General features: G+C 40.6%; 1 protein-coding gene across 1 annotated transcript; it reads left to right on the top strand.

Annotated features, from left to right (window-relative positions):
* The first annotated feature begins 16,592 nt into the window (after positions 1 to 16,592).
* LOC135475713 (uncharacterized) lies at positions 16,593 to 22,191 on the top strand. Its single transcript, XM_064755645.1, has 3 exons — positions 16,593 to 16,601; positions 18,539 to 18,695; positions 19,125 to 22,191. The coding sequence occupies exons 1-3, from the start codon at positions 16,593 to 16,595 to the stop codon at positions 21,743 to 21,745; spliced, it is 2,787 nt and encodes a 928-aa protein (XP_064611715.1). The 3' UTR covers positions 21,746 to 22,191.
* The last annotated feature ends 4,883 nt before the right edge of the window (positions 22,192 to 27,074 follow it).

The raw sequence follows: 27,074 nt of genomic DNA, 5'->3' as shown, positions 1-27,074 counted from the left end.
CAATGGACGGAAGAAGTTGTTCAGTATGATGGGTGTCTCTTCCCTCACAATATTTTCTTTCACTTCTGCCTGGAACTACAGCCAACTGGCCAGTGAGGAAGTTCAATCTGGACAGCTCTGTACCATGTTCCCATTTCTCATCACCTACCCTACTGCTTACTCCATATTTGCAGCATTTCGAGTTTTGGGGACATATTTTATGACATTTGCCTTCGTAACAGTAGAGCTGGTTGTCTTCTCAACCTGTTACATCTTGTACAAGGAATTCGCCCGGGTCGGACAGAAAATGCGAAAGGTCTTGTCATCAGAGGTCGACACAGAAATGTCACAGGCTGTGGAGAGTGTAAGAAGACAATATCAGGATGTCGTTGGGCTCCTGCAGAAGGGGAATCGGTTGTTCTCTGTCTTTGCGCTCGTGCAATATGCCACGTCAATACCTTATGTGTGCTTCATGGTCTATGCCTTGGTCAAAGGAGCCTATTCGGTGGAAATTATTTTGTTCAGTATTGCCGGATCCATGGGCTTAATCTCCGTTAACATCATCGTCACTTGCTGTGGTATCTTCATAAATTCCCGGGTGAGACAACTTTCTATGCTTATTGGGGAAATTAACTTTAGCGGTACTTCCATATAGCAAAGAAGAAAACTTGTCATATCAATTAAACAGGCATCGCGCAAAGATAAATCATTGCATGTTGGGGAAGCATTTCATGTATTTGTGATTGGTGCTTAATGCCGTATTATAGAATTTTTCACTTATATATCTATGACAACAGTAAAATATCAGCTATCTTCTTGGGAGTGAAAATGGTTTTCAAGTACGGTTTTCATAGGGCCCTAGCACTCAGACCGGAAAATAAGTGGCTTGCTTTGGTGACGTCAAATGTGACAGCTGTCAAAACATCTTTATGTGTTTGTTTGGTATGGAGCGAGGGGCTCGGAAAACTCGAATTGAATTATACTAACCTTATCTCGCGTTCCCCGAGTGTTCAACGATGAGGTTATTTCCGAATATTTCCGACCACTTATGAAAAATATGCATAAAATGGAGGGGTTATTATGAAATATAAAATATCCCTCAAAAATGAAATTCTTTTTCTCATTAGTCAGGCATATCTTTTTTCGTGTTCTCTAAAAAAATACTGTTCTTTTTATTGAACCTTTTAACTGCATTCCATTTCTGTGCTAAATTTATTACCCTGTTTTTGCTGTATTATAACTCAGGCCCACAGTCTGGTGGATGCCATTTTTCAAGTGGATTTTACAGCCATATCACAAACTACTGGATTATCCGTAAGTGAAATACTGTGTGTGCACGTGTCCATTGTGATATATACATTACAGGACGGGTTAGACATTCATGAACGCAACTGTGTACACACGTCACAACACGTTACACTGAATACGGTTACGTACATTGTGTCACACTGCAGGAGGAATTAAGCAGCTATGTACACATTTATGTACACACATGATGAGAGGAAACCTAGTTATGTACACTTTGACATACACACTGCAGGAGGGGTTAAGGATCTATGTTTGCAGGTACATGCTCGTTACAGGTCACGAGAGAAATTCTCGTTATGTACACTGTGACGTACACGCTGCAAGAGGGGCTAAGCATGTATGATTACATGCATCCGTCACGATAGGAACCCTCGTACACTCTGATGTACACATGTCATGAGGGGTGGAGTAGCCATATCTGCAGTTGTGTACACACGTTAAGAGAGGAAACTTCGTTAGAGGTCACGAGAGGGGACCTCTGCACTGAGCTATATACAATAAAGGAGGGATTAAACAGTTATGTCCACCGTTAGGTACACGTCACGGGAGGAGATTAACTTCGTTGTGTGACGTACACACTACACACTGTACAACTAGAACGTTTAACACGGCTACTGCTAATCTGTTATTGTTTTCATTATCGGCTTACGTTGCGACGTACCCTTGAATTATCAATGCCTTATAAACTACGTCGTAATGAAATATCTAACGGTAATGAGCAGGCTGTTTTTCCTGACATTTAAAGTTCTAAGTTTAAATCTACACATTTACTGTCTAATTGCAAGATAATAGAACAGTGTTCTAATGGCATTGATGTGGAAACTCTCAGACTATTAAGACTTAGTATATGTATGTATGTCAATGTGTTGTGCGCTTTTTGACAAGCTTGTATTTCAAATAATGCACGATTTGATGATTTATACACCAACATATCTTAAACGCATGCAAATTAAGGTATTTGACCTTAGCAATAATTCATTATTTACAAATAAATGCAAATTTTCTAAATTTTCTTTTAAAATTGCAGTAATTTTTTCTATTTTTAGCTCTCAGTTTTCCTGACCCGACTAACAGGAACTAACATTGGCCTGTCCGCCGGAGGATTGTTTATCATTGACAAGTCGGTGTTCCTCACCGTAAGTATGTGACACAGAGATAGCAATCAGCCGAAGTCTGTCTGAACATAGACAGGGTTGTCTTCTAGTTCCAATATGCACTACATTTTGTCATTTACATAACCAAAGTAAAACGCATCTGGTAAAGAAAAACATCCTCATACAGATTAAAACGCCATTTTTATTAGGGTATTACATGGTTTAAAATGGAACAATTAGGAAAAAATGAAAACTAATACCTACGATTTAATGTTCACAGGTTGCAGGTGCTATGGTCACTTACCTGGTGGTACTGTTTCAGTTTTCTCCTAGTTTGTCTCATCACACTGTTCGAATAATAGGAAATATCACAGAGGACTGACGTGAAAAAACTGCCGGAATGCCTGAGACTTCTGAAGAAGTGAACAGACAAGAGACAGTATGACATAACACAAAGGAAGTTAACAGACAACAGGGAACAACCCAGAACACTGACGAAGTGAACAGACAACATGCAATATCACAGAACACTGAGGAAGTTAACAGATAGCATGTAGCATCACAGAACATTGACGAAGTTAACAGACAACAGACAGTATCACATAACTCTGAGGAAGTTAACAGACAACAGGGAACATTAACGAGCACCGAGAAAGTTAACAGATAACAAAAGACATCACAGAACAGTGACGAAGGGAGCAGGGAACATCACGGAACACTGACGAAGTGAAAAGATAACAGGCAATATCACAGAATACTGCAGAAGTGAACAGATAGCAGGTAGTATCACAGAACATTGACGAAGTTAACAGACAACAGGCAGTATCACATAATACTGAGGAAGTGAACAGACAACAGGGAACATCACAAAATACTGAAAAAATAACACACAACCGGGAATATCAACGAGCACCGAGAAAGTTAACAGATAACAAAAAACATCACAGAACAGTGACGAAGTGAACGGACAACAAGCAATAATACAGAACACCATGAAGTGAGCAGACAACAGGCAATATCACAGAACATGATGAAGTGAACAGGAAACAGGGAACATCACAGAACACAGAGGAAAGGTACTACTCAAAATCTAGATTGACAAACATTTTAATATGCCGACTTCAAAATGGCTTCAGTAATCCCAATGGTGATCTATTTGACAACTTCCTCTCTGATTCTTTAAAATGTACTTTTGGCCACAAGTATGAAAATGCTGAACGTTACCTGTTAAAATGTCATCTGTATGATGCACAGAGGGTAACACTAATGGATGGTGTTACGGCGTCGGGTTATACTGGTGTTATTGCGCCTGTTACGTTACTTTCTGGGGACAACACATTTCCGGCAAAATCTAATGAAATAATTATGCAACATATGGGTTGTTTCATTAATCAGAGCCGGAAATTTAATTAGCAGTGTGTATTTACATCATCAGTCTCAGGCTTTACTCCAAGAGAAAAAAACATCTGTAATCATATTTGCATATTTCGTTGTATAATTTTAAGAAATTTTCCAAAATATTGGTCTTAGACATCTGTCGATTTTCCTATTTATTCCAGCACATGTCTATATATTATATCGTCCATTTTGAACTGTTGATATGTAGCCCATTCAGCACTGCACGTTCCCACCATAATCGCACTTTCCCCTGCACATGTAATTCGCTAGTCTGATTACATTGTACATATATATACACACCTACAGTTATTTATCTGTCAAATTGTTGTATTCACCAAATGGGTCACAGTATAAGTCTTGACTTATTGTGGTCCCAAAGATTACAAAATAAAGACTATATAACAAAAAAGAACACTGAGGTGAACAGACAACCGGAAAATATCAAAGAACACTGAGGAAGTGAACAGACAACTGGAAATATCACAGAACACTGCGGTAAGCAACAAAAAACAGGAAATATCACAGAACACTGCGGTAAGGAACAAAAAAGGAAATATCACAGAACACCGAGGAAGTTAACAGACAGCAGGGAACATCACAGAGCACTGAAGAAGTGAACAGACAGCAGGGAACATCACAGAACACTGAGGAAGTGAACAGACAGCAGGGAACATCGCAGAACACTGAGGAAGTTAACATGGGACATCACAGCACACTGAGGAAGTTAACAGACAACAGGAAACATCACAGAACACTGAGGAAGCCATCAGACAGCAGGGAACATCACAGAACAGGGACCATCACAGAACAGTGACAACAGGGAACACAAAAGAACAGTGAGAAAGTGAATAGATCATAGTTATATTACTGAGGAACACTGAGAAGTGTTCTTTTGCGGGAATTAAACCAAGTGGTGCTGTGGGAAGTTCCACAGTTTATCTAAAATCAGTAAAGGTACTCCTATGAGTTTAAGCAATATAGTGTATCTTAATTAAGAGTTTCGAAATTTCTCCGAAATTTTTCTGCAAAGAATCTTTGTTAATTTTATTATATTTAGGTGGTATATGCAGATGAAACTTTTCAACTTTGGAAATATAGAGTTTCATTACGAAAGAGTTTTTTAATAATAGCGATCTACCATTATTGTACTGATCAGTAATGATAACTGTTGGAAGGAAAGTAAAAGAAAACCTAAGAAAAGAGTGAGAGTTCTGAATGTTACTAAGATTACTGACTGAACTAATACAGTAAGAACAGAGAAGGTATATGGGCATGTGAATGTATCTGTAATGTCTAATCAAGCAGCTTGTACATGGCCTCCTCAAAACCAAGCATCCATCAAATTATTACACCCTCACCCCCTCTGAGTGGGAAAATTTGGCCACAGCGTTACAAGTACAGGTGTCCAGCTCACTTCCCATTGCTCACAGACATGCCAACATTCAATGACATAAAATCCTAATAATTTATGAGTGCTGTAGGTGGCCACCCCAAATGCCGTAAGCGTTTGGAGGTGGTGGCCCCGGCAGGGGGACTTTGGGGGTTTGGGGTGCTCCCCCAAGAAAATTTTTGTAACTTAGATGCCCTCTTGTGCATTCTGGAATCATCTGAGGCACTTGCAGTATTAATTCAAGTCAGACAAAATGACAACTTTTTTTGACCTTTAAATTGGGAAAAGACCAAGAGTTTTTTTGGAGATTTATCAAAATGAGACAAAATTTTATGACCAGTAATACTGGCAGGTTACATGCACTTAGTTATTCAACAAATTCTAGCAGCTTTTCAGGAGTTTTCAAGGCCCTTCAAAACAATTTCAATGAGTTCAACTTTCTAAATTAAACATGTCACATATGCTTCGTATCAGCTTAATTTAATTTTCCAGGATATTCAAGGATTTTGTAGGTTGGTGATATTGTGAGTGGGCGATCGGTCCAGAAACACAGACGAATTTTTCCTGTTTCTCTGATGTTGTTTTTGTTAGCTCCTTCTGTGTATTGGTTTGTACATGCTTTTTCACGCTGATACCGCAATGTGCCACTGAGAAATGAGAGTTACATGGTGTACAAAATGCGTGGCTGACCGACTTCGTAAAGGTAACAGGATGCTCCCGGTGGTATTCCTCCTTGTACTTTTGATCAGTTTTTGTATTTCCACTCAATTTGTGGCGCTTTTTCACCGAACCATCAGATTCCGCCATGATTTTATGTAGACGATCATACCAAGAATGTTTGAAGCGATCTCATTAGTCAGTAAACATCTATTGGCCAATCATAGACGACGTCTCTGAACACATATGGAAATCTCGTTGCCCCTGACAATCTATCTAATCCAGGCATGTGCTGGCAAGGAACGACAACTCGGGAAGAGATTGCGCGAGTGCAAGAGCCGACAACACTGGACAGAGATTGTTTCCACTGACTGACGGAAATTTTGAAATTTTCTACAAATCATAATAATTTATGACTTGGGCGTAATGGCGTAATTAACACAGTAAAATTGTACTCATTTCGCCCAAATCGTAATGGTTGGCATGTCTGTTGTTGACACATAGTTGAGCTGCAAAGTTTTCTACGGGAAAATAAAATGATGTTTACTGCTTTATATTATGACAAATAAAAGCAATGTGTGCTCTGTCTCTCTGGTTGAATATAAGCTGGGGAATATCTTGGTCAATTCCACAAGAGTTTTGTTGTGAACTTGGGATCCAATACATTGTTGAGTTCTTTACAGACTTACCATACATTATACAGTTGTTATTTCGGCCTAGAATTCTGACATTCGTAAGTCCAAGTTTATCTAGATGGACTAACTATTCTTGTATATTTGGTCACTCTCAAATTAATGATCTTGAGTGATCTTGAATCATGAGCATCAAAATCCCCGATGAACCATGGATACCAAGTTTTGTCTGCCACGATCGGATTAAAATCAAGCAAATCCAGTTGTACAAATCTGCCAATCCACACCTCTTCACGGTTTTAATAGTTCAGAATACCAATAATCCCTTCTTAACCGACAGCTTTTCATTTATTTATTTATTTGATTGGTGTGTTACGCCGTGCTCAAGAATATTTCACTTTATGCTCAGGGCAAAGATCCTTCTCATTTACCAAGCGGTATATTGCTGATCTATTGGCGTTAAATAATCCCCATATTGCTGAAGCGGTGAATGAAATCTATCCGCCCTCATTGGACTTAAAGGAGACAACAGATAGTCCTGATGGTACATCTTATTTGGATCTATATCTGTACAAAGACGAACAAGGTCTCCTTTTACGTCGCCTTTACGACAAAAGGGATAATTTCAATTTTGATATTGTAAATTATCCTTATTTAGACAGCAATATACCAAAGGGTCCTGCATATGGCGTATACACATCTCGCCTTGTAGCATTTGTCAGATCTTGCGTTTATTGTTATTCTTTTAATCTGCGTCACAAGTTGCTAGTTCAAAAACTAGTTTGTCAAGGATACTCCATCAAATGCCTTCATTCTAAGTTTCTCAAATTTTACATTGAGTATAACACTCGTTCGTAGGTATGGACAGAGCGTTCAGAATCTCTGGCGATCTGCATTGTGATCAACCACATAGAAGGCGCTGTTATCCCTATGTACATATCTATCACGCACATGGTACTTAACAACATGCATGGCGCTGGTTGCCTAGTGTAACCGTCTATCTTGTATGTCATGTGTAACATCATAGATGGCGCCTCTTGTAGCATGAGATCTTTACATATTAGTGGGAAAGACGTAATCGTCCGTTACTTTTGAATCACAATCTGATCGGTTAGGGTCTGTCATTTTCAAACTGTATCTAATACCGCTTAACCTGGGGCTAGGGGCCGTAAAGGTAGCCATACTCATTACACCAGCATGATGCCTTTATGAACAGTTGCAATTAAAGCGCGACTGAGATACTTGTTTAATTGTTATTTGACATGGAACTTATTCACGGACTACGAATTTGAACTTTGATATGGAATTCATGCCTGGAATATTCATTGTCTGCCCGGCATCATTGAAAACTGATGACCGCTTCTCTCTAGTGTGTTACCGGCTTTATTTGTATAATTTCTTACATATCTTTGTCTTTGGGAGTTAGTGTTAAACGTTGTTTTGGAAATGGATCTTGCGAATATCGACTTGGAACGCTTTTTACGGACTACGGATGGTATACGAATGTCGGACTTGACTCTTATACTTATAAACATAGTCAAGAATTATTTCTTGAACGAAAGCATTTCTTGGGAACAGACACGACGACGATACGGTTATACTTCATAGAGTTTTAACATTATCACAAGAAATGGTTTTACTCACAAAATGACAGAGAATCTTCTGTATTGTATGAGTTCATAATGTACTCCTTGTTAGTAATACAAAATATTTGCAGCCTTACCTTAATTTCTCACCAAATCCCGGCGGCATTTCCGCCGAGGTCTACCGCTGTCCGCCATTTTCGGTCGTTCACAGACACCAGACCCTTGAGTCACTTGATTTATCGTGCATTAAAATTAACCTAACGAAAACTTTACATAAGATTTGTCAACGCTTATCGCCTGGAAATTTAATTAAATCTCAGGGTAAGACACCTGCAATCTCAACCTACGTTGAATTATCTTAGTCTCGTCCAACGCGAGAACGCGACTCTGCAAATTGCAATTCAAATCAACATATACATGTACATATTATCGTTATGTCAGCAGAGGGGATAGCCACGTGTACTTTCGCGCACAAACGAGGACATTAGTAACCCAAATCAAGCATACAAACGAGGTAGCGTTTGTGGAAGCAGCAGTGAATGGTACACCTCTTAACCCGTTCTTTTTCGATCAACAGAGGTCTGCAGAGTTTACATTCATTACGCATAGGGGGCGCTTCAGAATCACAAATTTAAGGCTTTTTGGCTCATAAAAACAACCGAGGACGTCCTCGAATGGCGGTCGGTCCTCATTTGGAAGGTGTGTAAATAAATGAATGTCCTCGCTTGCCGCCAAATACTTACGCGCGCGCACCCTCTGCGCACACACACAAGGATATAAGTGTACATATAACATATATACTTGAGATTTATCATCATAATAAGCTTATGAAATGGAAAATATTTCGATGACTCGGTTTATTGGAATTACATGTGTACTTCAGGGATTCGCAGCGAAATTTTTTTCCGAATTATCGCATATATGATTGTTTTCTGTTTATACTATATGATGCTTTTAGTTTCTTTAAAACTGATAAATAAATGGAAAAAAATTTCAAGCTTTGTAAACTCATCGATAGCGTAATGTGTGAAAATTTTGCTGTTATAGTTACACATGGACGCAACAACAGAAATGTCTCCATCTGTCAATAAAGCCATATGCCTGGTTAATGGAGGGTTGCCGCTTAGACCAAACAAAACATTCTGTGATCGTTATAGTTCTCATCTAACATGTCTGTTCAGTAATAGACCCTTTCTTTCGATTCTTTCATTACAATTGTTTGTTTTCCGACAGCTCTACCTCTACCATGCAGTTAATGTGTGTACACATGCAAGGCGATAGCACGACAAGATTTAGAGATAATTTCCAAACACAGACCAAAAGCGGTCTCTGTTCAAACAGCAATTCCACCTGGTGATGTTGGCATAGATGACTGGACGCGAGTATCTGACCAATTGACATTACTTCCCGAATTGTGCTAAGCTAGTCACGAGGACGAGTGTTTGTACTAGACAGGAACAAGCTGTTTTGCAATGACTGCCATGTTCTTAAATGATTAATGCATGGCTAATTGCAGGAGAGAAGGCAACAGTGCTGTCCCTTTGCATTGTATGGCTCTCATTCAGATTAGAGATTATTCTTCCGGTCAAGCAGCACAGGTAAGACATTTCCATGAGGCAGTGGAAAACGGATCATCGGGTATTCATATATATATATATATGGCAGTCTTGATGAAATCGCCCAGCAACAGAAGCATGGATGTCAAAATAATATTTAAGCCACTTTTCGTGATGATGACCGTATTTGGACTGTATTTTCCCAGTCCAGAAGGGAATTCGACCACCAGAAGACGCCGATTTCAGATGCTGTACTGTTTCTTATGTAATGCTGTTTTATGGTCAGATTCTCTACGCTTCGCTATTTGTTTCAAAAAGTTCCAGACCATAGATGAGGATGTTTTGTTGCAAATTTCTCTTTTGATTTATTCCGTGTCCATTTGCTTTCTTCTGTCCACGTTCACTGTGGCCAGTTCTTCGGCCTGGCCAGCCTTCCTCAGCGCTCTTCAGCGATTACATGACACATACAGTTCCCCCAAGTACGCTCTCAATGGGCAGAAGAAGTTGCTGAGTGTAATCGGTGTCTCCACCCTCTCCATATTTCCCTTCATATCTGCCGGGAGCTACAACCAACTGGCCAGTGAGGAAGTTCAATCTGGACAGCTCTGTACCATGTTCCCATTTCTCATCACCTACCCTACCGCTTACTCCATATTTGCAGCATTTCGAATTTTGGGGACATATTTTATGACATTTGCCTTCGTAACAGTAGAGCTGGTTGTCTTCTCAACCTGTTACATCTTGTACAAGGAATTCACCCGGGTCGGACAGACAATGCGAAAGGTCTTGTCATCAGAGGTCGACACAGAAATGTCACAGGCTGTGGAGAGTGTAAGAAGACAATATGAGGATGTCGTTGGGCTCCTTCAGAAGGGGAACCGGTTGTTCTCTGTCTTTGCGCTCGTGCAATATGCCACGTCAATACCTTATGTGTGCTTGATGGTCTATGCCTTGGTCAAAGGAGCCTATTCAGTGGAAACGATTTTGTTCAGTATTGCCGGATCCACGAGTTTAATCTCCGTTAACATCATCGTTACTTGCTGTGGTATCTTCATAAATTCCCGGGTGAGACAACATTCTATGCTTATTGGGGAAATTAACGTTAGCGGTACTTCCATATAGCAAAGAAGAAAACTTGTCATATCAATTAAACAGGCATCGGGCAAAGATAAATCATTGCATGTTGGGGAATCATTTAATGTATTTATTTGATTGGTGCTTAATGCCGTATGATAGAATTTTTCACTTATACATCTATGACAACAGTCAAGTATCTGGGTGGAGGAAACCGGAATGCCCAGAGTAAACCAATATCCTATCCCAAGTACCCGACAACCTTTTGACTTAAAGGATACATGAAACCCGTGGATTCTATTAAGTAAAACTTAGTATATGGTGTGGCCTTACGTATAAAACTCTAAAAAAAAAAGCTATCTTCTTGGGAGTGAAAATGGTTTTCAAGTACGGTTTTCATAGGGCCCTAGCGCTCAGACCGGAAAATAAGTGGCTTGCTTTGGTGACGTCAAATGTGACAGCTGTCAAAACATCTTTATGTGTTTGTTTGGTATGGAGCGAGGGGCTCGGAAAACTCGAATTGAATTACACTAATCTTATCTCGCGTTCCCTGAGTGCTCAACGATGAGGTTATTTCCGAATATGTTCGTTTTATTGAACCTTTTAACTGCATTCCATTTCTCTGCTAAATTTATTACCCTGTTTTTGCTGTGTTATAACTCAGGCCCACAGTCTGGTGGATGCCATTTTACAAGTGGATTTTACAGCCATATCACCAACTACTGGATTATCCGTAAGTGAAATACTGTGTGTGCACGTGTCCATTGTGATATATACATTACAGGACGGCTTAGACATTCATGAACGCAACTGTGTACACACGTCACGAAGCGTTACACTGAATACGGTTATGTACATTGTGTCACACTGCAGGAGGAATTAAGCAGCTATGTACACATTTATGTACACACATCATGAGAGGAAACCTAGTTATGTACACTTTGACATACATACTGCAGGAGGGGTTAAGGATCTATGTTTGCAGGTATATACACGCCAAAAAAGGAAAGCTCGTTACAGGTCACGAGAGAAATCCTCGTTATTTACACTGTGACGTACACACTGCAAGAGGGGCTAAGCATGTATGATTACATGCATCCGTCACGATAGGAACCCTCGGACACTCTGATGTACAAACGTCATGAGGGGTGGAGTAGCCATATCTGCAGTTGTGTACACACGTTAAGAGAGGAAACTTCGTTAGAGGTCACGAGAGGGAACCTCTGCACTGCGCTATACACAATAAAGGAGGGATTAAACAGTTATGTCCACCGTTAGATACACGTCACGGGAGGAGATTAACTTCGTTGTGTGACGTACACACTACAGACTGTACGACTAGAACGTTTAACACGGCTACTGCTAATCTGTTATTGTTTTCGTTATCGGCTTACGTTGCGACGTACCCTCGAATTATCAATGGCTTATAAACTACGTCGTAATGAAATATCTAACGGTAATGAGCAGGCTGTTTTTCCTGACATTTAAAGTTTTAAGTTTAAATCTACACATTTACTGTCTACTTGCAAGATAATAGAACAGTGTTCCAATGGCATTGATGTGGAATCTCTCAGACTATTAAGACTTAGTATATGTATGTATGACAATGTGTTGTGCGCTTTTTGACAAGCTTGTATTTCAAATATACACGATTTGATGATTTATACACCAACATATCTTAAACGTATGAAAATTAAGGTATTTGACCTTAGCAATAATTCATTATTTACAAATAAATGCAAATTTTCTAAATTTTCTTTTAAAATTGCAGTAATTTTTTCTATTTTTAGCTCTCAGTTTTCCTGACCCGACTAACAGGAACTAACATTGGCCTGTCCGCCGGAGGATTGTTTATTATTGACAAGTCGGTGTTCCTCACCGTAAGTATGTGACACAGAGATAGCAATCAGCCGAAGTCTGTCTGAACATAGACAGGGTTGTCTTCTAGTTCCAATAAGCACTACATTTTGTCATTTACATAACCAAAGTAAAACGCATCTGGAGAAAGAAAAACAGCCTCATACAGATCAAAACGCCATTTTTATTAGGGTATTACATGGTTTAAAATGGAACAACTAGGAAAAAATGAAAACTAATACCTACGATTTGATGTTCACAGGTTGCAGGTGCTATGGTCACTTACCTGGTGGTACTGTTTCAGTTTTCTCCTAGTTTGTCTCATCACACTGTTCGAATAATAGGAAATATCACAGAGGACTGACGTGAAAAAACTGCCGGAATGCCTGAAGAAGTGAACAGACAAGAGACAGTATCACAGAACACAAAGGAAGTTAACAGACAACAGGGAACACCACAGAACACTGACGAAGTGAACAGATAACATGCAATATCACAGAACACCGAGGAAGTTAACAGACAACAGAGAATATCACAGAACATGATGAAGTGAACAGAAAACAGGCAATATCACAGAACATTGAGGCAGTTAACAGATAGCAGGTGGAATCACAGAACATTGACGAAGTTAACAGACAACAGGCAGTATCCCATAACACTGAGGAAATGAACAGACAACAGGGAACATCACAAAACGCTGAGAAAGTTAACAGATAACAAAAGACATCACAGAACACTGACGAGGTGAACGGAGAACAAGCAATATTACAGAACACCATGAAGTGAACAGACAACAGGGAACATCACAAAATACTGAAAAAATAACAGACAACCGGGAATATCATAGAACACTGAGAAAGTTAACAGACAACAGGGGACATCACAGAACACTGAGAAAGTGAACAGACAACAGGGGACATCACAGAACACTGAGAAAGTGAACAGACAACAGGCAGTATCACAGAACATGATGAAGTGAACAGGAAACAGATAATATCACAGAACACACAGGAAAGGTACTACTCAAAATCTAGACTGACAAACATTTAAATATGCCGACTTCATATAGTATGTGAAATGACAACCGGAAAATATCAAAGAACACTGAGGAAGTGAACAGAAAACAGGGAACATCACAGAACAAGGAGGAAGTGAACGGACAACTGGAAATATCACAGAACACTCTGGTAAGGAACAAAATACAGGAAATAACACAGAACACTGTAGTAAGGGTAGAAAAAGAGGAAATATCACAGCACGCTGTGGTAAGGAACAAAAAAAAACAGGAAATATTACAGAACACTGCGGCGAGGAACAAAAAACAGGAAATATTACAGAACGCTCAGGAAGTTAACAGACACCAGGGAACATCACAGAACACTGATGAAGTGAACAGACAGCAGGGAACATCGCAGAACACTGAGGAAAGGAACAGAAAACAGGGAACATCACTGAACACTGAGGAAGTTAACATGGAACATCACAGAACACTGAGGAAGTTAACAGACAACATGAACCATCACAGAACACTGAGGAAGCGATCAGACAGCAGGGAACATCACAGAACAGGGACCATCACAGAACAGTGACAACAGGGAACACAAAAGAACAGTGAGAAAGTGAATAGATCATAGTTATATTACTGAGGAACACTGAGAAGTGTTCTTTTGCGGGAATTAAACCAAGTGGTGCTGTGGGAAGTTCCACAGTTTATCTAAAATCAGTAAAGGTATTCCTATGAGTTTAAGCAATATAGTGTATCTTAATTAAGAGTTTCGATATTTCTCCGAAATTTTTCTGCAAAGAATCTTTGTTAATTTTATTATATTTAGGTGGTATATGCAGATGAAACTTTTCAACTTTTGAAATATAGAGTTTCATTACGAAAGAGTTTTTTAATAATAGCATAACTGTTGGAAGGAAAGTAAAACAAAACCTAAGAAAAGAGTGAGAGTTCTAAACGTAACTAAAATTACTGACTGAACTAATACAGTAAGAACAGAGAAGGTATATGGGCATGTGAATGTATCTGTAATCATAACCATTCAGCTGATGTCTAACTCAGGCCCGTCATGAGGCCAGACACGTTGTCTTGTGTCGCTTACAGTAATGATAACCTTTCAGCTGAAGTCTAACTTAGGCCCGTGATGAGGCTAGTCGCCTTGTGTTGTGTCGCTTACAGTACAGATAACCATACAGCTGAATTCTAACAGGCCCGTGTTGAGGCCAGGCACGTTGTTTTGTGTCGCTTACAGTAATGATAACCATTCAGCTGAAGTGTAAATCAGGCCCGCGCTGAAGCTAGTCACGTTGTGTTGTGTCGCTTACAGAAGTCGCAACCATTCAGCTGAAGTCTCTCAGGCCCGTGTTGAGGCCATTCACCTTGTGTTGTGTCGCTTACAGAAGTCGTAACCATTCAGCTGAAGTCTAACAGGCCCGTGATGAGGCCAGTCACGTTTATGGTGTCGCATACAGAATGATTGATGATTGGTAAGAATGATGGCTTTTACCCCAGCCATGCCAGCGTTTGTTGGTAATAGGATTGACTAATTCTAGGTTTAATTACAGCTTGACTCAATCAATCCTATTACCAACAAACGCTGGCATGGCTGGGGTAAAAGCCATCATTCTAGGTTTAATTACAGCTTGACTCCTTGTTTAATATACAGAATATTTGATTTCATTGACATTTGACCAGGACGATCCATAAGCCCGTTACATCAGGAAAATTGTTGTCGGTGACCGGTTTCTTTTGTAATTTTTTTTACATCGTCAGGTGCAAAGCCAACTGTTGAGAAATTCTATTCCAGAACTAGGCACCGACAGTACGCGGCTGTTACTTCAGCTCAAGTACATCGTAAAATATCACCTTCCACTTAGCAATTGTCTGTTTCCATAATTTATGGAGGATTACACACAGCAAACGGGCACATGAGCAAACATATCACAAAGGCAGATTTAATCAGGTAAACACTTCACCATCAAAAGGCTTCAGGAATCCAACCATTCCACTGGCTGGTATAACAGGCAGTGAAACCACAGTGTTTAACCTCAGGGTACAGGGCTAAAAACGAGAATCATCTCAGCCTTCTCGTAAATACCTCGATAATGAGCTGATACCAAAGTAGCAAGCCCTTCAGTGGCGTATGGCTATGAAAGCATCAGAAACCTTTGTGTGCCTTCAGTTTGAGAGTTTATTTTCATAGTGTTGTCCCGAAGTTGGCCTTAGATGCATTGAATACATTGCTTGAGGTGATAGAACAGGTTATAGTGATTGTGTATGATTTCATGTGTATAATAAATGAAAACATAAAACTAGAACTGCTTGCACTTTCTTGCTTCCAAGCAGCACTTACGGCTCGTTTTAATCTACTGTTCCAGTACAGTTTCGATGCATGGCATTGTCTGTAACATTTTTATTTTTAAGAAACATGGCCGTTTACCTGCAGTAACCTTGATGGCATATAGTTGAGCAGATGAAATTCTGTTTCTCCAGTCCACTGGCATAGACATACACCAGAGGTTACAAATAACAACTCTAACCACTGCAGTCCTAAAATTTTTAGTTAAAACTCAGGTCACTTAGGTGAGCTCGGTATATTTTAGCCACTTCCACAGAGAACTAAATTCGCTCCCCATTGCCTGAGCACGCTGCTATATATGCATTGAAAACTACCGGTACGTGTATACGTTATATATTAATAATATGTATGGTAATATTCAGTTTGTTAACTTTGGACTGCAATATTTGCTGAACTTATTATTAGAGCTGCAAGGAAGATCACGTACAGTTCTTTGTTACACACATTTCGCCTTCACAGGGCAATGGTTTCCGTTTACCTGACCTTAAAAACTCAAAAAAAAAAAAGATGTGCACGATTTGAATTACGAGAAAAACTCCATTCGGCCACAAAGACATCTGTGTTGTCTGTCTGCCACCACCAAGATGTCGTTGTGGGCCGGTGCGTTGGTAACTGTTGAAACATCATTGCCTCTCAGCGGCATCTAACCGTAACGTTGGTATTTCTTGAAACGTCATTGCCCCTCAATGGCATCTAAATATGACGTTGGTAAGTGATAAAACGTCATGGCAAGTCAGTGGCATCTAAATATAACGTTGGTAAATGTTGAAACGTCATGGCCCCTCTCAGTGGGATCTAAATATAACGTTGGTAACTGTTGAAACGTCATGGCCCGTCAATGCTACCTAACCATGACGTTGGCAGTGGATGAAACGTCATGGCCTGTCAAAGGCACATATCCATTATGTTGGTAAATGATTAAAAACGTCATGGCCCATCAATTCCACCTAAATATGACACCTAACCCTAACGTTGGTAACTATTCAAACGTCATGGCATGTCAATGGCATCTAAATATGACGTTGGTAGCTGGCGAAATGTCATGGCCCGTCAATGACACCAAACCATGAGTTTGTCAATTGATGGAACGTCATGGCCTGTCAAAGGCGCCTAACCATGACATTTAAACCTCATGAAACAACATGGCTGGTCAATGGCATTACCGACATACGCCGTATAGTGTAAAATAATAAATGTTGTCACTTCAAGTCACAACGGATTCAAGCACTTGACACTTGACTTGGAACAAAATATTCTTAGTTTGTTTAGAAAAAAAAACAACTTGGATTTTGACAATCTATAACAAAACCCGAGAGCGACTATGCCATGCATATTCATATATCTTCTACACGTGTACCTGACACATGGATAAATCATCTGTTACAGTGTCTTCACATATAGAGGAAAACCCTAGCCTATTAGGCGGATTGCCGCGTGTATTTGGGTTAGTCGGACTGTGGGACGTATAACGTGATTTATGCCACTCAGTTGTATTATTCGATTCTGTTTGCAGATCGTTAACAACTCTAAAGTTCTGTTTTAATCAGTTAGGTCAAGTAGCTTGATTGTCTATGGAGGAAACTCCTCTGAAGCTATAGTGATCTCATACAAAAGGCGTGGAATTTGGCCACAGAAGTCCACATTATAAATCACATTGAGGATGAAATAAACTCCGCGTTATGTCACGTGGTCAACTGCACGAGTACAATGGGCTTGAAGTTTCAGTTGCCTGCCAGATGAAAATCATGTATACTTGATGCTGAAAGCCGTGGAAGCAAAAGAGGTTTATTTTTCGCTGCTTAAAAAGGTAAGTATTTGAGATTTTGCCCCTTTAATTTCACAAGGCATTGTTTTACACAATTGTAGTTTTAAAATACACGAATTTACTTATTTTACGCCGCACTCAAGAATATTTCACTTATACGACGACATCCAGCAATGGTGGGAGGAAACCGTCTCATCCCGGAGGAACCCCATGATCATCCACAGGCTGCTGAAAGGCCTTCCCACAGCGGAAGAGGAAGCCGACATAAGCTGGACTTGAACCCACAACGACCGCATTGGTGAGAGGCTCCTTCGTCTGTGCACCGCGCTGGCTGCTTTACCACCCAGGCCACAGAGGCCCCCATGCATGAATTAAGAGTGTGAATATAAGCACACAAATAAAATTGACGAGCTTATATCATTTATTCATTGAATACATTCATTGGTTTGGTTCTTAACTATACACAACCTTTTTGTCGCTATGGAATTGGTTTGATTAATTAACTTATTTATTATTTCACGCTGTTTTACGTCGTACTTAAGAATATTTCACTTGTACGACGGCAGTCAGCATTATGGTGGGAGAAAAACGGACAGAGCCCGGGGAAATCCCACGACCATCCGCAAGTTGCTGGGACCTTCCTACGTACGGGCGCAGAGGAAGCCAGCTTGAGGAATTAGTAGTTACATTGCAATGCTTATTAAAACAATTATTATAATAGGAGTGGATTATTTCAAAAAGAGTTTCAACAACCTGTTCCAGCGAATCATAACATATGGGATATATACTTCCTTGGACTTATTACAATCGTCAGTTGAAAAAAGGAATCTTAAGGGAGGTTGTTACAGTGCATTGTTGGTAATGTCATGTCTCTCTTCAGTGGATGATGGGGTCATTGATCACGCTGCATTTTGCTCTGATCATCGGTGCCATTCTGCTAGCAGGAGACGCTGCTGGATGCTTCCTTTCTGATGACAGGAGCTCGAACATTTCGGTCTCGTCACCAGTTGTTCCTGTTGACAATGGTACAATCGGTGGTAAGAATTTGTCAGAAACATTTGAAGTCAACCATTGATTTTATCATGTAATTCCAGCTGTTTAATTCCAAAGATACTTCTGAAAGGGTTAAACTTGCAATTTATGTTTTAAAAAAAAACAAAAAAAACAGTAAAAATATGTAGGTGATTATAAAAGTGAAAACAATGACGTCAGAGCTCCATATTATTGGCAATTTGCTCCATATGGCCTACAATTTATATTCATCCTCTTGTAACATTCTATTCGGTTTTTAAGATATCTAAAAGTAAATAAGTAGGATAATTACCATTTAATTCATTTACTGATACTGAACTCCGTTTTCTTCTGCCACGTAAGTAAACATTTTAACATATACAATGGTGTACTACTATAATTGTCAAAACACATTATTTCTCACACTGGTTATTTTATCGGCTTTGGTTCCTCAGAATCCCAAGAAAATGGCGGTGAGAAGGTAGTTTACTATAAAGATGAAGATGTACTGATCTGTCCTCCGTTTTCCTGCCAGGGCAGATGTCACACGGCGAATGTCAACTTAACAATGGCCAGTTGCTTCTGCGACGAAATCTGCCTATTTTATGGGGACTGTTGCTATGATGCTGAAGACGTCTGTGGTCTTGATCGTATTCGCTTAGGTAACCACAGCTGGTTAACCAATCAACAACCCCGCTGCTCAAACGTTTTTCAGGATGAATACGCCCTGTTGATTGACCGTTGTCATGGCAACTGGCCGCCGGACGAGGTGAGAAGACAGTGCGAAGACCAGCGTGAGGACGAGGACGACGTTTTCACGATTGTCCCCGTCACATACAAACAACCGCACATTGCTTTCAAAAGCGTTTACTGCGCTCTATGCAATTTCATTGAATTAAGCGACTTGTCGTTTTGGGATTTCAACATCAGTTGCCTCGAGGAGAGCGATTTAGACATGGTAAACCATAATAGGTTAACTCTTGGAAATCTCGCGCAGCTTCAGGAAATCGAATGTCACGTGAAACTACGACCACGCGAGAACGAGATGATCGGCCACGTGAGATACTGCAATCCGAGGTTTGTTAACGCTTGCCGTTCTGACGTGGTCCAAAACATGTTTGTGGGTTATGACGTAAAGAGCACCTCGGATTCCCACAAATCCGAATGTTCTCAGTATTCCGCGTATGTAGTGATGGAAAACTCCCTCGGGACCCGGAACGTGATCAAGAACACTCACTGTGCAATGTGTGTCAATAGTGACCTCACTGTGGCCAACCTGAGTTGTCCCCGAAGCAATGATCTTCTCCTGGACTTTCATGTTTCCCTCCGAGGTCTCGGTTTGCCACCATTTTCCTTGATCTTGGATTACAACGGTTATCATTGGGTTGTGAAAAGCCGGGAGCAAGTGGCACAGCCGGAATCTTGTGACATCAGCTTTTATTTTCTCAGCGGATATTGTCGTGAAGCCAAGTGCATGGGTGGCTTCCGTCGTGAAGGAGACATTTGCTCACAGACCCCTCGTGCCGACCAGAGCATCCTAGTTGAGTTGGTTGTTCATAGTCAGGAGAGCGTTGTAAGTGTGTTTGAAGAGTTACTCCTTCTTGAGGCCAGTGACCACGGTGTGGCTGTGGAGAATATAACAGCCGAGCCGTCCACAGACACTGTCATTGGTAAGTGTGGAGAACTGATGACGTTGTCAACCCCAAACGGACACGTGTTGGATTTCGACGTGATAGTGTCCCAAAATGACACTTCATTATTTACTCTCATTCATTTTGTCGACGATCTAATAGAGACGGGAGAGTTGGACCTTGCCAACGTACAAATCCGCAGTACTGAGAATAGCGCATGGAACAGTAGTGTTTGCGAGACAATGGAGTACTTTACGATCTCTCATGGCGAGACCGGAGAGGCTTATTTAAGGGCTGAAGACGGCGTGTGGTACACGCCTGACCAGGTATTCTGGGAAGTCACCTGGATCAGCCGGTGTGAGGACAACCGCCTAAGACCCACAACAAATAAAACCATCCATGGTTGCGTGAAACAGGGCCCGTCTTGTCTCCTGATCGTTGCCTCCGAAACCGAGATAGACACCATCAGCCAGACAATGCAGCATTTGCTAAATTATACAACTTTTACCGTCATCGGCAACAAGACATATGTTTGCGTGTCGGTACTGAAGCGTCTGTATGACAGTGACGACAAGCGAAACAGTCAGTTAGTAGAAAAGATCTTGACGAGTGTGTTTCTACCAATATCCATGCTAGCCCTGATACTAACAATCGTCACTCATGTGGTCATACCTCGAATGAAAACTTTGCCGGGCAAAATCGTTCTCAGTTTGTCCGTCGCCCTGCTGCTTGCTCAGGCGTTTTTCTTGGCCGTGGAAGCGGCAGTAGCCATTAGTTGGTTATGCACAGCAATTGCAATGATCGAACATTACTTTTGGTTGTCCACGTTCACATGGTCGAATATTTTGGCGCTTGATTTAGAAATAACCCTCACACAATCCACCAAAGTGGGTTTGAATCGGAACAAAGACAGAGCACTATTTCGATATTCCCTCTACGGTTTTGGCACCCCAGCTATCGTGGTGGCCCCGATCGCATTGTTATCGTTCACTACGTCACTTCCGGTGACGTATGGAGACAGTTCTGTCTGTTGGCTGCTTTACGAATACGCTTTGTTGTTGGGATTGGCTCTTCCAATAACTTTAGCCGTTGTCATAAATTGTTGGCTCCTCTCCCGTGCGATTTATTTTGTATGGAAGGTGGGAAAGTTGGTAAAAACCGCACGAATTGTTCAAGATCAAAAGGTGAAAACCTTCCTGTATATTAAACTCGTGCTTCTCATGGGTGTCACGTGGTTGTTTGGAATCGCGGGTAGTGCCTTGCACAGTCACATTCTGATGTACCTCTTTACTATTTTCAACTCTTGTCAGGGTATATATGTGTTTGTGGCTTTTGTTGCCAATAAGAGGGTCCTCCGATTTTTTCTGGAGAAAGTTGCCAGCATTCACCTTTCTGGCATCCACTTATCCAAAACGACCAGTGATAGCAAGATATCGTCCAATTAAACGTAAGACAGACAAGGGCTGTGATGTCAAGATTTCAAGGAATATCTTAAAAAGTGCCATATACAACTGGCAATTCAACCTCCCTTTACTAGATCAACTCAAAAACAAATTATTACACTTATTACAGTAGCCCTTTACATATTTTTTCCTGAGTGAATTTTACATTCAAAAAACATTCGTCATATAATACTATTAAATAATTAACGCACGTGACATTCAGAGGAGACATTTTGCATCAAACTGAAAAACGTATTGATTTCTGACTGAGGAAGATGCTCAATTCTCTTGCGGTTGACCATGTACGACTTTGTCTGCTTTCCCATAACCATTCCCTAACATGATTAAGGTCGTTGAAAGTTGGGAATGTTGATACATACATGTACGCTTACGCACGACACGTGCATAATGAAAAGGGTTGCTGCCAAACTATTGGATGATGAAGTATCGCAATATGAAATGTTTCATCAAGACTATATAAAAACCTTATTATCCAAAGGAATAATATACAAAAGAGTGGGCCCTATCACTATTAGGTCTTTACACAGCCGGTATTGTTCCACCAATTATCGGCCAGCTGAGACCGCATGTACAAAGGCATCGTAGGCCTAAGTTGATTATAAATCACTAAGATCTCGATCATAGTCGTTGCTAACATCTTCAAAAAATGTTATGAGCATTTTTACATGTTAGTGTCGCTGGCTGCTGAAACACTTTTGAAAATGAACGCAAGAAAAGTTATTGACCGGTTCATTGTCCATTTATACAGCCCTTCTTTATGTACGAGTCAAATTAGGCCTACGATGGTGATTGTAATTTCCAAAAATCACAATCGGCTTACAGTTCTTTTGTGCAAGCGGCGTAAATTATTTTTACAATCAACTGTAGACTCAACTGTAAGGTCTACAATCGGTTGTAGCTCTTTGTGCAAGGGGGTCCTGAACTGTGATATAAATACTCGCCCACTGTTGACCTATCGGCTGAATCACGACAATTTTTCGCCTTAGTCATGATTACATTTACATCTTTATGGTATTGTTAAGTCGGCTGAATCCATCGTACGTCACTATCAAGCTCATCACGGTGTTGTCCTATTGGTCGAATCACAGCATCGTTTGGGACTACCAACATGATAATGGTGTTGCCCTAACCACGGCATCGTTTGCACTACCCAGATGATGATGTTGTTGTCCTATTGACCTAATCACGGCATCTTTTGGCACTACCCAGATGATGATGGTGCTGTCCTATTATCCGAATCACACCATTGCTTGCCACTACCTAGATAATGATGTTGTTGTCCTATTGGCCGAAACACAGCATCGTTTGTCACTACCCAGATCATGATGGCGCTGTCCTATTGGCCGAATCACACCATTGCTTGCCACTACCTAGATGATGATGTTGTTGTCCTATTGGCCGAATCACAGCATCGTTTGTCACTACCCAGATGATGATGTTGTTGTACTATTAGCCGAATCACAGCATCGTTTGGCACTACTCACATGGTGATGGTGCTCTCCTATTGGTCGAATCACAGCTTTGTTTGGCACTATCTACATGATAATGGCGCTGTCCTATCCGCCGAATCACGGCATCGTTTGGCACTGCTCAGATGATGATGTTGTTGTCCTATTGGCCGAATCATAACATCGTTTGGCACTGTTTGTCACTACCCAGATCAGGATGATGCTGTCCTATTGGCCGAATTACGGCATCGTTTGACACTACCCAGATGATGATGGTACTGTCGTATTGGTCGAATCACGGCATCGTTTGGCGCTACCCAGATCAGGATGATGCTGTCCTATTGACAGAATCACGGCCTCGTTTGGCGCTACCCAAATCAGGGTGATGATGTCCTATTGACAGAATCACAGCATCGTTTGGGCGCTACCCAGATGATGATGGGGCTGTCCTATTGGCCGAATCACGGCATCGTTTGGCACTACCTAGATGATGAATGGGCTGTCCTATTGGCCGAATGACGTCATCGTTTGACACATCCCAGATCATGTATTTATTTATTTATTTATTTATTTGATTGGTGTTTTACGCTGCACTCAAGAATATTTCACTTATACGACGGCGGCCAGCATTATGGTGGGAGGAAACCGGGCACAGCCCGGGGGAAACCAACAACCATCCGCAGGTTGCTGGCAGGCCTTCCCACTTACGGCCGGAGAGGAAGACAGCATGAGCTGGACTTGAACTCACAGCGACCGCATTGGTGATCGCGCTAAGCGACTAAGCCACGGAGGCCCCCCCTCCCCCCGACCATGATGGTGCTGTCCTATAGGTCGAATCACGGCATCATTTGGCACTACCCAGATCACGATGGTGCTGTTCTATTGGCCGAATCACGGCATCATTTGGCACTACCCAGATCAGGATGGTGCTGTCCTATTGGCTGAATCACTGCATCCTTTGGCACTACCCAGATCAGGATGATGCTGTCCTATTGGCCGAATCACGGCATGGTTTGGCACTACCCAAATCAGGATGATGCTGTTCTATTGGCCGAATCACGGCATCGTTTGGCACTACCCAAATCAGGATGATGCTGTCGTATTGGCCTAATCACGGCATCGTTTGGCACTACCCAAATCAGGATGATGCTGTCCTATTGGCCGAATCACGGCATCGTTTGGCACTACCCAAATCAGGATGATGCTGTCCTATTGGCTTAATCACGCCATCGTTTGGCACTACCCAGATCAGGATGATGTACTGTAGGAATAGCTGAAATTGGGCTCACATTCACAACAATATACATGTACACTATAGTTGATATGTTATGCACTGATTGTACCTGTCTGGCTTTCATAATACAATAAAGACTGCTTGTCTACATATTGTATATTCTAAGGTGTTTCAGTGCGCTCGGGTGACGGTAACTTTTGTTGATTAGTGATATAGAGTTTGTTTATTAACATTAATTTATTTGACTTTGACCAAAGCACTGTACACGAATGTTGAGTGTGTTGTTTGGTGACATGAATTTTGATTTTTGTTGCAATTCAGTACTAGGATATTTGAGATATTGGCTGAAATTTTTAAGTATGTCCAACTATAGATGACCTAGAAAATCATTTGAAATGTTGTATTATTTCGATTCCTTGGAGAAGCAATCGTAGGCATTTAGAACGAGATGATGCTGATATCGGTTTAGTACACCTGGTATCCCCTGGGGTTGAAAATTAACTATTATTATTCAAACTATTATAGTATATAGGGATAAACAAATCTGTTGCCAGGAATGGTGAAATGTTATTAACAATAGTTCTAGGTTAATAATTTAAGCGGCGACCACAGATTGGTATTTAGGAGATGACTATGTATTGTATTTCTACACTGATCTTTCATTCCGAGCAGGAAATGCTGAATAAGTAGTTGATATGCGCAGATTATTTAGTATACTGAATGATAGAAGATATAATGCAGATGGTGTAAACATTTAGATGGAGACCAGTCCCATGTTATAGTACTCCATATCAAATCTGAATATTAACGATGTACATTTATCCACAGCAAATACTTGGAAGCCGCATGTTAAAGAAACTGAATATATTAGTCAAGCAATGGGAATATTTTGAAAGATGTTTGGTTACATTAATTTGCTGGAAAGAAAAAATATAATATGGTATCATTTCTGTAAGTCCTAGAAAGTGGAATATCCTATTCCTGTATGTGAATCTCGCTGTAGATGCATAAATGTAAAATATTTGTATTCGAGAATATGGCCTATCTTACAATAAATCTGTTATTATTATCGTAACTTTTCTCGATTTCGGAGTTCATATGTTTCTTTGTAGTTTTATACTTCACATAAGCAAAATGAATCATCAATATAGGTGGTGCGCATGTCAGAAGCAACACGAAACATGAATACAGGTGGTGAGCATGTGTCAGCAAAAACAGAAATAGGAGGCGTGCATTATACCCTGGATAAACAGATCAGCTTACGACAGTACAATTGAAAACTACGCATTATACATTTACTTTCGTGCTTAATTCTGTTGACAGAAGTTTTGGTAAAATTACATTTGAGCGATTACTAATGGCTGTTAAACCCGTGTGATTGCAAACAGATCCATTTAAGTAGGTATTGCTTACTGTAGATAACAGCCAACAAGGTACATCAACTATAGAATATACTCTAGTTCAGTTATCCACAGCTAATGAAAGCCATTGGAATGGAAAGACAAATCTGATTACGGCATGCTAGTGGAATACAAGCATACTTAGGAACTCAAATATTTAATAGCGTTTGTGTTACCAGAGATCCGTTCATATCTGGATGTGCATGACACGCTACATCACCTGCTTATTTATGCAGAAATAAGTCGTCCAATAGTTTTCACTGATTTGTCAAATATGCGAGGTTTAATATTCAGCCTTTGCAGACACTGATGAAGCTAGCCTGGGAAGGAAGGAAGGAAACAATGGCGTGTCAACGCCATCTGAAGGAAAACTTTCTACAGAGAAAAAAACAAACGCAAAGATCGTTCTTCAACCAATGCAACAGAGCTAGTTGTTCCATGGAGGTAAACTGTACTGGGCTCTCATACTCCATATGTGGCACTTCATTCGCTCACTCTGCATCACTGCCACCACTACACAGCCTTGACTTGATAGGCTTGTTTCGGCTTAACCTCACTACTGGTTTCAACGCTCGGAACCATTTAGCCAGCATTTAGCAATAAAATATTTTTTTAGGTTTTGGTTAGGCTCATTTTGTGCATACTTTAGACAAATAGAATAATACTTTAGACAATGTATATAAAGCATTATTAGAAAAAAAGGTTGAGAAAGATCACCGAGACGTTGTTCAAGATTTCGGTACAAAATTTGCTCGTGGTGGCAGAGATGTAAAGGGAAAATGTGCACATGGCACATGTGCTGTATTGTGTCTTCCGGACCCAGCGTTGTTCAAACAGGGGAGATAACAGGAGTGCCGATACATGACTCGAAAAGCATGCCGCAGAAAGACATGAGTTATCTCCCGTCTACTGCAAATCTCATTGCAGTTTAGGACCCTGTCGACGATCTAACGGTGTCTCTTCTCCACTTGCAAGGAAGGTTATAATTCGATCGACTTTTCGTTTGGGACAATCACATTAACACTCCTGGTGAAAACATCAGCGAGCTTTCAGAACTTTGCAGTACTCTGTGGTAGGCTAGCCTACAGCCTATTCTGGTAGTTTGACATTTATCGTTTTAGGACTTCAAGAGTAGTTCGTCGGATAAATTGTAAACTTTATTGGAACTAAAGAATTTATTCTAAACAAAGGAAATTTAACGCCGTATAGCCTAAATAACGTTAGCCAAG

This window comes from Liolophura sinensis, chromosome 9 (assembly GCF_032854445.1).
Source record: "Liolophura sinensis isolate JHLJ2023 chromosome 9, CUHK_Ljap_v2, whole genome shotgun sequence".
Classification (NCBI taxonomy): Eukaryota; Metazoa; Mollusca; class Polyplacophora; order Chitonida; family Chitonidae; genus Liolophura; species Liolophura sinensis.
Note: the sequence above shows the minus strand (reverse complement) of the source record. Positions and strands in the feature narration are given on the sequence as shown.

Coding starts and splice junctions, on each gene's coding strand:
- LOC135475713 (XM_064755645.1), top strand. Junction 18,696..19,124: donor TGACAATGGTACAATCGGTG/GTAAGAATTTGT, acceptor TTGGTTCCTCAG/AATCCCAAGAAAATGGCGGT.